Source organism: Saimiri boliviensis, chromosome 19 (assembly GCF_048565385.1).
Source record: "Saimiri boliviensis isolate mSaiBol1 chromosome 19, mSaiBol1.pri, whole genome shotgun sequence".
Taxonomy (NCBI): domain Eukaryota; kingdom Metazoa; phylum Chordata; class Mammalia; order Primates; family Cebidae; genus Saimiri; species Saimiri boliviensis.
This window is the reverse complement of record NC_133467.1, coordinates 11,115,680-11,131,752: the sequence shown is the minus strand read 5'-3', so window position 1 is coordinate 11,131,752 and position 16,073 is coordinate 11,115,680. Positions and strand designations below refer to the sequence as shown.

Genomic DNA, 16,073 nt, shown 5'->3' with positions numbered 1-16,073 from the left:
ATCATGGATGTAGGATCTGGCCAACCACTCACTCTGTGCACCTCTAACAAGCACTTATCCAGAATCTGCTTCATGAATGATAAGAAGCCCATCGCTTCCCAAGACAGCCCTCTCCACCCCAGGAAACAGCCTTTCGGAGACAACATTTCTGTTTCACATCTGCCCATTGGTTCTCTGTTCAGCCTCAGGGCTCCACAGAACAGTTTCTTTTCCTGATACAATGGCCCAGTCATTTGAAAACAGCCACTCTATGCGCCTCTGAGGTAAACATGTACAGCTACTTCAACTTTTCTTCCTGAGACATGGTTTCAGTACCTAACGATCAAGGGGTTTGGTGACTAGGTGAGTCACTCAGAGACCAGCTACCTTCACCCAGGCCTGGTGAGTGTTCTGCAGCAGGCAGGGAGAGAGGGCACTGATTTCATGTTTGGGGTGGGTGGGTAGTGCAGGAAAGGAGGGTTCTGGGCTGTGTGGTCATTAGCTGAGTGACATGTTGGGAAAAGAAGCAAGCAGAACTTCCTGGAAGGCAGCAAGAGGAACTCAGGAAGCAGCCTGGCATGCCCCTGCACCCAGACCAAGGCTGTTGCTCTAGGACCACTCACCTGGTGACAACTGGGGTCTTCCAGGGGCTTTGGAACTAGGAGGAGCTGGGATGTCAGACTCTGGAGAGCTTTCCTCCTGAAAGCAACAGGGAGTGATGATCGAAGTTCCCAGGCAGGGAGGATGTGGGAAGATCACCCTACAGAGACTCCATGAAAAGGAGCCAGATGGAAATAACGTCCTAAAAGTTGGAATGGCACTGACATTTGAGAAAGATGAAGGAAAATGTTGGCCAAAAGAGAAGGCGAGGTTGGCCTGATGAATAGGAAAACCACAGTGGCAAGAAGAATCCTAACCCGCTAAAACGCTCGTGCCGCGTGAGCATCTCTTTCAGCCATATTGGAAATCCACTGGACATGGGGTAGGACTGAGCTCTTGTCTCCACTGCAGAGGGCATTGAGAAAGGCATCTGAAACTTTTCAAAGCATCTGGATGTAGTAACTCTGACCAGGGAGGGCGGAGCTCATATACAACTGGTCACACAGTCTGGGGAGAGACAGGCTCCACTGCCATTGAGTCACTTACAGGTGCTCAGATCCAACAGAGACAGCCCTCTAGGCCTGGCAGAAGGACAGACTTTTGAAGTGTGAGGAGGGGATTCAGTTTAGAAGCAGTGGCTGGCAAGGCCCACTCTGATTCAAAGCTCTAAAGCAGATCTCATTTTATGATTTTTATTTGTATAGAGGTGGCATCTCTCTATTTTGCTCAGGCTGGTCTCAGACTCCTGAGCTCAAGTGATCCTCTCACCTCAGCCTCCCAAAGTGCTAGGATTACAGGCATGAGCAACTGTGCCCGGCCTCACTGTATTTCTAATGGCATTGTGCCAGCCAACACATTGACATTCTTCCAGGTGAAGCAGACACACCTGGGAAGACCTAACTCCCGTATACTGTAGGCTTTGCTTCCCAAGTCACTTCTGACCAGGAAGAGTCGCAAAGGTGGGCGGGCCCAATGGGACCTATAGATGCCTTCAACTTAGCACATCTGGGCTTCTTTTTCCTCATCCCCAAGTTCAGCTCTGGGCAGCTGGTGCCATCTCAAGGCAGGCTTAAGACGAGGGAGTCTTTCTCCAGGGGTCCCGACAGCACCTCTTTACACTGCTTCTCCCCTCCAGGGAGAGATCTCTAAATGGTGAGAGGAAACAGGTCAGGCCTTGGCGTGGCATTACCTGAGGCTGCTGCTGAGGGTGGATCCGCAGCTCAACTGGTTCAAGGTAGTTGCAGGGAACAAGCCCCTTCTGCAGTGCAGTGTCACAGAATCGGAAAGGGAAAAGAAAGATGTGCTCATCAGTACCCACACCACACAAGAGCCCAGAGTCCTGGGGAAGGATGGCGAGCAGACGCAAGAGTTTGGCTGGTCTGCGCAGAAGGCAGCAGACGCTGCTCTGCAGAAAGACTGCGTTTGCTGCCAGGACCCCATGCCCATCACACCGCTCCCAGTCCCCTGCATACCTGCCCGTTGAACATGACCGTGGCCCAGTTATCATTGCCCTTCTTCAAGACAAAGACAATGTTCCCTGGCATGACCTGGAGCTCTTCTTGTGTCTCAGGCACAAACCCAAACAGCACACGGTGAGCCTCCCCTTCCAGAGCCCTGCGGGGTGTAGGCACAAGATGCAGCCCACATGCTCTCACACAAGCACAGTGAACTTGGAGCCAGGGACTTGGCTCCAGCCTGGGTCTAACTCCACACCTAACTGCAAGTGCCTAGATCATGCTGAGCCTGCCTGGGCTCCCAAGAGGTCTTGGTAAGAAACTGGTATACACGTGCTCATAACCATATATGCAGAGGGACAAGAATAAAAGCAAAAACCCACAACACTAGACAGTGAGGCCTTACAATCCTGGTCCTCCCTTCCCTTTTGAGGAGGAAGGTCCCTGGCTGGGTCATCTCGTCCAGCTCCTGAGGCTGGGCTGGGGTGGATCAGGTGACTGTGGTCAGGGGAACAGCACACGGTGGAAGTCAAGTGAGAGCCATCTGGGCGAGAAAGACCGGTGGGAGACGAGGGAGGAGAACCACCTAGAGCCAGCGTTGGGCCGGGGTGAGGAGACTGTGAGGAGGTGGGTGACGGGCAGCGTGCGGGATGCTCTAGAGGGCTCTGAGGCTGCCCAGCTGCGGTGGTGTAGCGTCGGTTCCCTCAGGGCTGACCACGCTTCTAGGCTCTGGGGCTCTGACTGGCGTCACCTTGGAAGGTGTGACTGAGAGCTGGCATTCGGGTTTCAGGCTTTCCTCCCTTTACTCCCCGCTCTGTTACTTCCTCCTTGGCCCTTCCTTGTTTCCAGACAGCATGTCTCCTACCTGTAGGAAATACAGGCCCTTCCAGCTGACAAGGAGTTTAGGAACGAGCTCATCCAGCGCCCTCATTTTTGTAGTTGCTTTGGTACTTTTGTCACTTTTTATTTATTTTTACTTTTTGAGACAGAGTGTTACTCTGTTGCCCAGGCTGGAGTGTAGTGGCGCGATCTCGGCTCACTACAACCTCTACTTCCCCAGTTCAAGTAATTCTCCTGCCTCAGCCTCCCGAGTAGCTGGGATTACAGGCACGCATCACCACGTCCAGCTAATTTTTGTATTTTTAGTAGAGATGGAATTTTGCCACGTTGGTCCAGCTGGTCTTGAACTCCTGACCTCAAGTGATCTGCCCACCTCCCACTCCCAAAGTGCTGGGATTACAGGCATGAGACGTGAGCTAGCGCCCCCGGCCAATCACTTTGTGAAACCTCCTTTTTGGGCGGGGGGACCAGGCGTGCTTCATTACTTAGAGGGAATTCTTAAGACTGCTGTAGGTTATGTCACCGTCTGTTTTTCATCTTACAGAAGAAGGACTTCCTTTTCTTGAGTCCTTCCCCTTTACTTCGTCAGAAAGCACATGCCAACAGGGAGTGGAAAGTGCTCGCACAGGAAAAAGGACGCCATTCCAGCTTCCTGTCTCCAGAGAGCTCTGCTTGCCCCCATCAGTCCGGGCTGTGGCTGGTGCGAAACTGAACTCCTGAGGTCAGCGCCCTGGGCCCTAGCGTAGCTACGTTCCACAGGACACCACTTCCCTTCGGCAACAACCCCTTGCCACGTGGGTGGCTGTGTACGTGGACAGGGGCCACTGGGATACCAGGTAGCTGCAGCCAGGTCCCGATGCCCCACCCCACCACAGCCAAGACTCCACTCCCACCATATCATTCTGTTCTAACCTTGATAACAGAAGAAGCCTGACATTCTAGAAAATTCCACAAGATTGACACCCTGACCCGAGTTTCATCCTCATCCCTCCCTTTCTTGCCATCAGTTCAGACTTGGAGCCTGGATATTCTACATATGGATTTAAATTGAACTTACCTGAAGATCTCTGGGGTTTTCGGTCTGGGTGGAGGCTCAGCTGCCTGTTGAACATTCAGGAGAAGTGAAAATGGAAAAGGCAATGAGGGAAAGCAGGGAGAGAGATCAAATGGCTAATGGTAACTCAAGCGTTCTTGCAGACCAGAAAATCTAATGCGTTATTGACTGATGGGAACACTGTCTCGGAAGAGGGCACAGTCACCCTGACTGAACACTGGGAAATCACACCTCCCACCAGCTCCCTAGGTGCGGGTTTCACTAGCACAGCAATTCATTTAGGGCCAGAGCTAGTTTCTAGAGCTAGCTGTCACACAGCAACATGGTGTCACAAGAGTGCTTCGACCTTGAGCTCTGTCCTTTTCCTAGGACAGTTGCCAAAAGCTCTGTTCTGTAATTAATGTCTACTATGTCACATGACACTTCTGAGTATTTTATTATTATTATTTTTTGAGATGGAGTCTCACTCTGTCACCCAGGCTGGACTGCAGTGGCGTGATCTCCGCTCGCTGCAACCTCTGCCTGCCAGATTCAAGTGATTCTCCTGCCACCACACCCTGCTAATTATTTGTAATTTTAGTAGAGATGGTTTCACCATGTTGGCCAGGCTGGTCTGGAACTCCTGGACTTGAGTGATCCGCTCACCTCAACCTCCCAAAATGGTGGGATTATAGGCGTGAGCCACTGTTCCGGGCCACCTGTGAGTATTTAAAATTGACACAGGTTCCACTGACTGGGCAAAGATCTCCTCCCCCATTCTACACTGGATACCATGGAGTCCAGTGACCTGGGCTGTGTTCCCCTCATGGTCCTCTGGCTGGGCTGAAGCTGAAGGGACTTCAGCAAGGCTTTCATCAACGTTATTGTAAAGAAAGAGATCACAGACTCTAGATCTGGAACACTCGCTCCCTGCTCAGAAAACCTGCCCTCTGCTGGTGCTGGCCAGTGCTCTTCCCATGACGGTTTCATTGCCACAGAGCTTTTCTCTTCCTCTACATGCCCCCACTTCCCTTCACAAGGAAGCACTGTCTGCATTTCTAGTTCCACTGTCATCCAGTTCATCTGAGCCCACCTCTCCAAGCCCAGTTTGGGCAGAAAAAGGGTTCACACTCCCTGTGTTCCCGAGGAAACCTCTGCACATGGGTGATGGGTAGAGCCAGGAGAGCCCAAACCTCAGGCCCAGACCCCAAAGAGTTCCTCACTTGCCCCTGTACCCATGGAGAGGCTTTGTTAACAAGCCTTCCATAGCTTGTGTTTCAGCTGCCTTGAGAGAATGGTTGAGGTTTCAGATTGGATCAGCACATCTCTTTAGAGATGTGAAGACTGACATTTGGGGGGAAGCAGGAGAGTTGGCTTCAGAGGACTTGGGGTAAAGTCTGACACTGCCTCATTTCCTTACCAGCCATGGAACCTGGGACTGCAAGAGGGCAGGCAGATCCCTCAGCTGTGCTGAGGGCCACTTGAAGAAGCCTTACAAGAAGGCAGCTCAGCACGCATAGTCTCTCTCCCCAGCTGGAGGCTCACAGAAAGCTCTCGAGAACTAGGCCCATGGAGAAGGTCAGGATTGCCTCACCTGTGGTTGCAGAGGGGCAAACCCAGAGAAACTGTCTTGATCCACCACAGACGCCACGACCTGAAATCAAGGACAGGCGGGTGTGAGGCTCTGCCAGCGCTATTTCCATTCTTCTAGGTGTCCCTCCTTGCTCATGCCTTAAGCCTGGTTTCAGACGTGGACAGTAACTAAAGATTAGATTCCTAATCCTCTGGATTAGGATTTCAGCAACTGAAAAAACAAGTATTCACCCAACCCCTGCTAACATAGGCTTGCTTTCTCCTCTCTTAAAAAAATGTTTTTATTGAGGTACAATTTGTGTAACACCAAATAAAGTTTTGGCTTTTTTTTTGTTTGTTTGTTTGTTTGTTTTTTGAGATGGAGTCTCACTCTGTTGCCGGGCTGAAGTCACGATCTCAGCACACTGCAACTTCCACCTCTGGGTTCAAGCAATTCTCCTGTCTTAGCCTCCCAAGTAGCTGGAACTGCAGGTGTGCACCACCACACTCGGCTAATTTTTGTATTTTTAGTGGAGTTGGGGTTTTGCCATCAGGCTGGTCTCAAACTTCTGACCTCAGGTGATCTACCCACTTCACCCTCCCAAAGTGCTGGGATTACAGGCGTAAGCCACCGTGCCTGGCCCAAATTAGTCATTTTAAAGTGAATGATTCAGTGGCATTTATCACACTCACAATGCTGTGCAACTACCGCCTCTATCTAATTCCAAAACATTTTCATCACCCCAGAAGAAAATGCTGACCCATTAAACAATGAGTCCACATGCCCCTTCCCCCTAAACCGGCAACAACCACTTCGCTTTCTGTGACTGACTGGAGCCCTCTTCTTCTTCTGAGTTTTAAAAATCAGATTTAAAGCTAACTTTATTTACAAATATGCTTAAACTATAGATAATTTTCATCTTTCATTCATATACTCAAACATTTTTGCTGAGAGCTGTTATGTGTCTAGCTCTGTGCCAGGCTGTGAGGACTCGGTGGTGGTCAAGCAGACATGGGCTCTGCCCTCTCAGTGCTGAGAGGTTGCACAAGACAGTCCATGTAAGTGGAATTGTGTAACAGGTGGCCTTTTGTGTCTGGCTTCCTTCACATAACTTCATGTTTTCAAGGCCCATGCATGTTGTATCATGAATCCTACTCCATTCCTTTTTATATGCATAGTATTCTGTTGCATGGATATATCACATTTTGATTATCCATTCATCAGTTGATAGATATTTGGGGTGTTTCCATTAACCCAGCCTTTCTTGACCTCTGCTAGTATGCTAGACCCAGCTACCTGACCACTGGGCAACTTTAGCCCTACAAATGTGTCAAAGTCAAATGTGGTTTTGGAAGGGCACTGCTGACTCACTTCAGATCATGTCTGAAAGAATTTACCTGGATTTATTATTATTATTATTATTATTATTATTGAGGCAGAGTTTCTCTCTTGTTGCCCAGGCTAGAGCACAGTGGCATGATCTCAGCTTATTGCAACCTCCACCTCCTGGGTCCAAGCGATTTTCCTGCGTCAGCCTCCCGAGTAGCTGGGATTACAGGCATGAGCCATAGCACCTGGCTAATTTTGTATTTTTAGTAGAGATAGGGTTTCACCATGTTGGCCAGCCTGGTCTTGAACTCCTGACCTCAAGTGATCTGCCTGCCTCAGCCTCCCAAAGTGCTGGGATTACAGGCATGAGCCACCACGTCTGGCCAAACCTGGATTTAGAAGTAGTTCAATTTCAGACATAGTCTAAACATAGGGCTGTAGAAGTGGGGAAGGATTCCTCAGCCCACTAAAACGTGAACTACAAGGCACATTAAGCCAAGAGGATCCCATGCTAATCTCTTTCCCTAACACGTTCTCTCCATATTTATTTTTATTTTTTAGAAATAGAGTCTCACTCTGTCACTCAGGCCAGAGTACAGTGGTGCAATCATAGCTCACCGTAACCTTGAACTCCTGGGTTCAAGTGATCCTCTAGCCTCAGCCTCTCCACCAGCTAGGCTGGTCTCAAACTCCTGGCCTCAAGTGATCCTCCCACTTCAGCCTCCCACAGCACCGGGATGACAGGCATGAGCCACCCTGCCTGGTTCTCTCTTCACATTTAGTGAGCTCCTCATGGCTGTGTTTTCCCTCCATTGGCTCAGTCCCCAAGACTCAGCATTCTAAGTTACCCTTGGCTCTCACCTAGGGTCAAGCTGGAAGGGAGGAATGAGAGCAGCCTGGAGAAAATAAACCAGAAGTGGCTGCCTATCTTTCAGCCAAATCTCCTTCCTATAAACAAGTCTCTCGCTGCCATCCCAGGGACAGAGCCACAAGGAGGGCACCCTCCTCTCAAGAGTCCCTCCTGCCTTGCTCCACATGGCCCAGGCTACGGGAGACTCAGGGGAAGCGGAGCAACCCCACCTACCGTCGCCTTGCCTAGGTAATCCTTCTTGGCCAGCTGAGCCACTTGTCTCTCATTTGGTCGAAACAGCCTGCCCACAGGGATCACCACGGGCTCATATAGCTTCTGCTTCTGTAACACAGAAAATGTAGCATTTCATTACCTGAAAATGGGGGTGACGATGCTTGTCCTGCCTCCCTCGGTGAATAGGTGCAAGAATTCATTGAGATAACCACATAGAAGCATTTTTCCAAATGATACTGTCATTCGTCTAGGGTGTTAAGGTAGGAATTGTTGGTTTCAATATCACCTTCTGCTGAGAGGCCATGCAGACATTGTCGGTGCTGTTTGCCCAGCAACCTCTTTTCCCAGAGGAACTGCTCCTCTCCCACTCTGTGTGGTGTCTGTAGGGTTCTTGCACAAGTGTAGATGGCACCACCACAAGGATGGCCCGGGATCAAGCAAGGCTCATGACAGTGCTACCTTGGATGGGTGTTTGCTGATGAGGATAGGCATATAAAGACTGACTTGAACCCTCTTCTCTGTGTTTTAAAGATCAGATTTAAAGCTAGCCTTATTCACAAATATGCTTGAACTATGAATAACTTATTGTTCATTCACATAATCAAAACATTTAGTCAGGTGTGCCGGCTCACATCTGCAATCCTAGTATCTTGGGAGGCCAAGGTGGACGGTTCACCAGAGGTCAGGAGTTCGAGACCAGACTGGCCAACATGGCAAAACCCCATCTCTATTAAAAATATGAAAAGTAGCTAGGCCTGGTGGCATGAGCCTGGAATCCCAGCTACTTGGGAGGCTGAGTCAGGAGAATTGCTTGAACCCAGGAGGCAAAGGTTGCAGGGAGCCGAGATCACACTACTGGACTCCAAGCTGGGCAACAGAGTGAGACTCCATCTCAAAACAAAACAAAACATTTTTGTTGAGATCTGTTACGTGCCTAGCACTGTGCCAGGCTGTGAGGACTCGGTGATGATCAAGCAGACGTGGGCTCTGCCCTCTCAGTGCTGAGAGTCTGTGCAGACCGTTCCAGCATCCCACATCCTGCTCCGTACTGCCAAGGGGCCCCACCCCGAGGGTGCTGTGAGGCACGAGGCTCTGCCGTGCCATACTCTACGCCTCAGCTTCTCAGCACAGATTAAAGATCTTAAGTGGAACTATGCCCTTAGAGGAGTGCTACCCGGTCTCGCAGAAAGAAAGCACCACTTTGATGGTTTCTCAGTGGCACGTCCTCTGAGACAAACGAGCATCCAGTGAACTCCCCTCACCACCTGCATCACTGATATGCTTACCCACACACACTCCATGGCCTTGTCGATTTTGGAATGTCTGGGCTCAGACTTCATGCTGGTGGCCAACGCTAACTGTTCCTCAGCTTTTTTCCATTCCTCCTTCTTGGCATACATGAAAGCAATATTATATAACACCTGGAAAAGCACAGACCACAACACAAAACTTGAGACTACTTCAAATCAAGGTGCCAGGGAAGGGCTCACACGTATACTCTGGGAATGCTACCTGGTAACATTTCTCTCTTTCTCAGCATTCCTGGGAATACCTAAAATACACTGCTATTAGTCTTGCTATCGAGTTACGTCAAACACAAACACGGTGTTAAGAAAACACCATTGAATGTATAAATGCAACATCTTGTGTATTCTTCCCATAACCAAATAGGTCAGGAAGGGACAAGAACTATTGTATACAGAGTGTTCAAGCCAGGTTTAAAAAAAATAAAAAAGAATTGGCCAGGTGCTGTGGCTCATGCTCCCAGCACTTTGGGAGGCTGAGGCCGGCGGATTACGAGGTCAGGAGTTCCAGACCAGCCTGGCCAACATAGTGAAACCCTGTCTCTACTAAAAATACAAAAATTAGCTGGGTGTGGTGATGGGTGCCTGTAGTCCCAGCTATTCGGGAGGCTGAGGTGGAGAATTACTTGAACCTGGGAGGCGGAGGTTGCAGTGAGCCAAGACCATGCCACTGTACTCCAGCCTGGGTGACAAAGTGAGGCTCCATATCAAAAAAAAAAAAAAAAAAAAAAGAATTGTTGTGCTGTTTTAGTATGAGTTGCTTTAGTGAAAGAGTGACTTGCTCAAGGCCCCTTCTAGAGGCAGACAGAGTTGGGAATAAAATACAAGTGTGTGGCCTTCCAGTCCAGCTCCTGCCACTGTACCTAGGCTAAAACACTGGACAGGTACAGGGGGGGAAGAGGGATCAAGATGCAACCTCCTGTACCAGCACCAGCAGAACCTGGCTCAGACCACATGAGTTACAAGACCAATACAGCAACACAGGCCAGGCACCGTGGCTCACACCTGTAATCTCAGCACTTTGGGAGGCCAAGGCAGGTGAATCACTTGAGGTCAGGAGTTCGAGATCAGCCTGGCCAACATGGAGAAAACTGTGTCTACTAAAGATACAAAAATTAGCTAGGCGTGGTGGTGGGCACCTGTAATCCAAGCTACTTGGGAAACTGAGGCAGGAGAATCACTTGAACCCAGGAGACAGAAGTTAGCACAGAAGCCAGGGGAATGCTTCCTCTGGGGTGCGGAGGGAATGGTAAATGCAACAGTAGTCACACTTTCCAGGTCTTGAGTTGGGCTGTAGATTCTTGAGTGTTTATTATTATGCGTCATAATTTACACATAATTGTTTGGATGCATTACTAAGATTTTAAAAATGGCTTAACTAAAATAATTTTTTTTTGTTTTGAGACCGAGTTTTGCTCTTGTTGCCCAAGCTAGAGTGCAATGGCATGATCTTGGCTCACTGCAACCTCCCCCTCCCGGGTTCAAGTGATTCTCCTGCTTCAGCCTCCCAAGTAGCTGGGACTACAGGCACATGGTACCACATCTGGCTTTTTTTTTTTTTTTTTGGTATTTTTAGTAGAAATGGGGGTTCATCACGTTGGTCAGGCTGGTCTTGAACTCCTGAACTCAGGTGATCCACCTGCCCTGGCCTCCCAAAGTGCCGGGATTACAGGCGTGAACCACCATGCCTGACCAAATAAATTTTTTAAATAGGATATTAAGGAAGTGAGGGGGTGTGACATTTGAGGCTACGTTATAAAAGACATTGACACTCTGACTTGCTCTTGGGCCACTTGCTCTGGGGGATGCCAGCTGCCATGTCATAACAAGACTTAGGCAGCTCTAGAGAGTTCATTTAGCAAAGAACCGAGGCTCCTGCCAACAACATGAACTTGCCAAACTCAGACAGGTGGCAAGGTTGGTGTTTCCGTGGCATTAGTAGCTGGTGCTGGATGATGGGGGACAGTATCAATCCTGGAAGTGGAAATCTGGACTCCTTTCAGGCCTATTTCTGAGACTCAAGGAGCAACTGCCTTCTGAATTTGTCAATTTCTCCAGCCCATCCCTGACCTTGTGTGCAGAAAGAAAGAACTTAGGTCATTTAAAACTTCCTATTTGGTTCTCAGCCACCTTCTCTTAAGACATCTCCCTACAATCAGCTTTTACGAACTGATGACAAGAAAAACTTTGACATTGTTTAAAAATAATCATGTGATTCTCAGAAGCCAGGGTCATACCACATTAGAAAGAGAAGGATTATAAGTAGGGAAATGACTGGAAAGTCCCACGTGACAAAGAGGGCCTTAGACCCTAAAAGTTCAGGCTTACTTGCAGACAGGGCCACTCAGCCAGTATTTTTGTCTTCTCAGGCCATTTCACCTCAACTCCAGGGGAAACACTCCTCTCATGGGACTCTGCTTTGATGCTGCTATGGCATGATCCTTTTTCTAGAGTCACTTGTCCCCCAACTGTTTAACCTGTGTAAGTGGCTCTCATTGGGTTACTGGCAATGTCTGGAGGTATTTTGGGTTGTCACATTGAGTGATGGTAGCATCTAAAACTACAGATGCTGTCAAAGATCCCACGATCCACAGGACACACCGCACCCCTCCCACCTCTGCTGCACGAGATTGTCGGGTCCAACACATTAATAGCACCACGGTTGAGAAACCCTACTCAAGAAGCTGGTCAAATGGCAGCCAATTCCCACCGCAAAGCCCCATCTTCCCAGAATGTGAGAAGTGAAGTAAGTTGCTAGTCTGCTGCAGGGTTGGGATGGGGCCACATGTCCCCAGGGGCCAAGGGCAGCTACAGACTCTATTATTAGCCGTGAGCAACCCTGGGAACACTTGACTTCTTGTGCCTGAGAAACTAAAGCACCAGTGATTTTTCTAAAGAAAGATCTGTGACATTTACAGGAATTTTAGTTTTCAAAAATGCTGATACATACTTAGAAGTGGGAGGGGTGGGAAGGGCCAACTGGAAAAAGTAAATGAACCTGCAAAGTCAGAGCCAGTCATGACTCTCCCTTTCGATAATAGAGAAAAGAAGTTGTTCTGCAGAAATCTTTACCTAAATATATGCCTTGAGCTGTTCTTTGAGAAAAAAGGGACAGATTTATGCCAAATTATCCTCACTCTCTTTAGGTATCCATCAAGTACATGGGGTAAGATCCATGGATAGTACAGAATGTGGTCTATAAACTTGGAAACTGAGGAAGGTTCTGGCAGGTCCTGCATGAATGACCAACTCATGATTTTGGATCTGCTGGCAAAATGCTGAACAAACAGCTTGTCGATCTGAATTGCTAAACAAAACATGCAAATTATCATGAACATTTTCACAAGCTAACACACTTGGGTCCAGCTTCCCTTCAGAGAGCCCAGTGGGCTCATTTTCACCTGGTCCTTTGAGCCTCACATGAATAAGCCGTATGCCCCCACATAACTGATGACAATGCCTTGATGAGCCTGAAATAATCCATCTCAGTCTTTTCTTCAGGGAAAATCTGAGTCTCAAGGCAGAGGAGGCAAAATGGCTTTTCCAAGCTCCTGGAGGTGTCAACAGATCACTGTGCATCTGAACTGTCAGCTGTCCATTCAGCCAGGATCCCCTCCTGCCCTGCACAGGCCCTGTTCTCCTTACCTCACAGGCAAACAACTTGAACTGAAGCCCCAGGATCTTATAGTCTATCAGCTGGTTCCCTCGAAGCTGAGTCAAGGCTTCTTTAAGGTCTTTGATAGCCAAATCGTACCTGCAGGACAGGGGGAGAAAATACAGCAGTGCAAGGAAGGATAAATGCCGCGTAAAATGTGAGTCTGCTTCTCCCTTCCCCATCTATTTCACTGGGACAAGAAGCCTTTCAGTTCCTTTTGACCTGTTCTAGTTTTTCAGCAATCCTGAGCGCAAGTATTCTATAGAACTCCTTGGGAATGGTGCCCCCCACCCCCCATCCCAAGGAAGGGCTGTTCCTCACAGCAACCCTGAGTGCCCCTAGTCTTGGACAATCACAGGGAGTTTCTTCTCTATTGACTGCACAAAACTGTCACCTTTCTGACAACCTGGCTTGTCGCTTTTCAAATGCCATATACGCTATTATCAGGCTACTTAAATAATACATGGTGTAGAAGGTAGAACCCTGATCTCAAGGAAGTTTAGAGCTGAGCACAAGGGCTGGTTGACCAAGAGAGTCGTAAGGAACGGGTGCCAGTGTGGCTGGGGGAGAAGTTCCACTTGCCATCACCGTTAGGGTTGAGGTAAGTCCCAGGGCGGCGGCAGCGGCGATGTGGGAAACAAGAGACCTTGGGTTTGAAATCCGAGGAGGGCTTTCTCTAGGATCCCTGTTGTTAATAAAGATGACTGTAAAACCTACTAAATGCATGCAGGCAATTCCTTAAGTAGCAGTGGGCCTTTCAGGTTGCTTCCACACATCTTTCTGGATTACTGGGAAGGGGAAGAAGGTACCCAAAAGTACCCCAGAAATAAAGTTCCTCTTTTTAAGCTGGAAGGAGGGGTGACTACCTTCAATTCACTGAGCCACGGAGCCTCTTCCACTGTGAAGGGGACAGGCAGAAGCACAGGATTCCTGTTCCCCAGTAGCTGAAACTTCCACCATGTTCTGTTGCCTGTTTGGGAGCTTGCTAAAGGTCTCAGAGGGCACACACTTTAAGTACCTTCAGCATTAACCTATCAACGTGCCTTCCTCCCTGCTGAGCTGGCTAAACAGATGGATTTCAGCTGGGAAGTGACACCACCTGGGTCTACTAGGCATTATATGAGCCCAGCAAAATCCGCCTAATAATTCCCTAGCCCATCATGATGTCTACAGAGGCCAGGTGTGGTGGCTCACACCTGCAATCCCAGCACTTTGGGAAGCCGAGGCAAGTGGATCACTTGAGGTCAGGAATTCAAGACCAGCCTGGCCAACATGGTGAAACCCCGTCTCTACTAAAAATATAAAAAAATTAGCCAGGCATGGTAGTGCGTGCCTATAGTCCCAGCTACTCAGGAGGTTGAGGCAGGAGAATCACTTGAACCCAGGAGACAGAGGTTGAAGTGAGCCAAACTCCTACTGCTGCATTCCAGCCTGGGTGACAGAGCGAGACTCTGACTTAAAAAAAAAAAAAGATGTCTACAGATTTGGACTTGGTGGGAGGAAAAGAGAAAGAACTGACAAATTATTCAGAGCATTTGCTTTGTGTTAAAGATAGGGTAGATCCACTAGGGCAACACAGCAAAACCCCATCTTTACTAAAAGTACAAAAAATTAGCCAGGCATGGGGCCTGTAGTCCCAGTTAGGAAGCTGAGGTTGGAGAATCACCTGAGCCCAGGAAGTCAAGACTGCAGTGAGATGTGATCTCACTACTCCACTCCAGTCTGGGCGGCAGAGTGAAATCCTGTCTCAAAAAAAAAAAAAAAAAAAAAAAGGAAAGAAAGAAAAAGAAAGAAGAAAAAGAAAGGAAGGAAGGAAGGAAAAGAAAAGAGAAAGCCTAACAACCAAAAAATCAGGGTGGGGCTGGGGGCTGAGCGTTGAGCCTGCAGTTCCAGCTACTCTGCCAGAGGCTGGGCAGGAGGATCACTTGAACCCGAGTTTGAGGCCAGCCTGGACAACACAGTGAGACCCCCTTCTCCAAAAAATTGATTACTTGCTTTATTTATTAATTTTGTTACAAAGATGGAGTGTCTCACTATGTTGCTTAGGCTGGTCTTGAACTCCTTGATTCAAGCAATCCTCCCACCTCAGCCTCCCAAAGTCCCAAGACTGGAGGTGTGAGCCACTGCACAGAGCCTAATTAATTAATTTGTAAAATGGGGAGGGGGTACCCTTGTTTTTTTTTGTTTGTTTTGTTTTATTTGAGACGGAGTCTCACTGTCGCCAGGCTAGAGTGCAGTGGCCCAATCTTGGCTCACTGCAACCTCCAACTCCCTGGTTCAAACTATTCTCCTGCCTCAGCCTCTCGAGTAGCTGGGACTTTAGGCCTGCACCATCACCCTCAGCTGATTTTTGTATTTTTAGGAGAGACGGGGTTTCAACATGTTGGCCAGGATGGTCTCAATCTCTTGACCTTGTGATCCACCCACTTCGGCCTCCCAAAGAGCTGGGATTACAGGCTTGAGCCACCGTGCCCAGCCTGTAAGTACCGTTTTTAAGCATGTCTCTGAAGGCATCGGCCTGCTTCCCAGCCCCCTCACTCCCTGCTGCAGGCCTCTCCTCGGCCTCTCCACTTGTCTACCCAGAGCTGCAGCCCTCAGGGGTTTCCGCTTTGTCACACAGCTCCTTTCCCACTGTACAGGGTCGAAATAGGCTCAGTATGAGAATCCCAAAATAGCACTCAGCACTGCGTGCCAGTGGGCAGTGCTGCGGCAGCCCCCGCCCTTCTTAGCGGCTCTCTTTGGAGCCATTTGGAAGCATCCCCAAAGAGGCAGCCAAGGTGCTGGCAGCTTCCTGCTGGGCTCTGCTGGGCTGGGCGTGGGTGCTTTCTTCACACCCACACTTCAATGACACTCCATAGGGCACCATGGCTGCACTGGACCCAAAGCCCCCGCTCCTCCCAGGCAGGGAGTCGGTCCACCAGCCGAAGCAGTAACCTCGCCACGGCTTTTTACAAGCTCCAGGCTTGAGAGAGTTTATAATCCCCATTTGTGTAATACTCCTGTGAGGTTTCTTAGTAGTCACTGAAGTAAACCTGCCTGTTCCGTGCTGCCAGTGCCCCATGCGGTCCAGAGTCCGCAGCTCATACACCTGCACCCAGGATAATGGCATCTCAGCAAGCTGAAAGAAGTCAAAAAGTCAGACACCTTTGGGATGCTGCAGTGGCTGCTGCAACAGAGATTTGGGTCCACTCCCTTTCCTGTTTCCAGGTCAGCAGGGAGAAG

General features: G+C 49.1%; 1 protein-coding gene across 7 annotated transcripts in view; it reads right to left on the bottom strand.

The window, feature by feature from the left end:
- The window catches only part of NCF2 (neutrophil cytosolic factor 2), a 71,525-nt gene that overhangs the window by 16,287 nt on the left and 39,165 nt on the right, over positions 1 to 16,073 (bottom strand). For all 7 annotated transcript variants that reach the window (XR_012515063.1, XM_074389963.1, XM_074389964.1 and 4 more), the window contains 8 exons: positions 12,842 to 12,950; positions 9,179 to 9,313; positions 7,893 to 8,000; positions 5,501 to 5,560; positions 3,931 to 3,974; positions 2,052 to 2,193; positions 1,769 to 1,837; positions 603 to 678 (listed from right to left, as the gene is read on the bottom strand). Coding sequence is in view for 6 of the 7 variants with exons in the window: in XM_074389963.1 (XP_074246064.1) it covers positions 603 to 678; positions 1,769 to 1,837; positions 2,052 to 2,193; positions 3,931 to 3,974; positions 5,501 to 5,560; positions 7,893 to 8,000; positions 9,179 to 9,313; positions 12,842 to 12,950 (743 nt within the window). In the remaining variant the exon portion in view is untranslated. The remainder of the gene's footprint in view (positions 1 to 602; positions 679 to 1,768; positions 1,838 to 2,051; positions 2,194 to 3,930; positions 3,975 to 5,500; positions 5,561 to 7,892; positions 8,001 to 9,178; positions 9,314 to 12,841; positions 12,951 to 16,073) is intronic.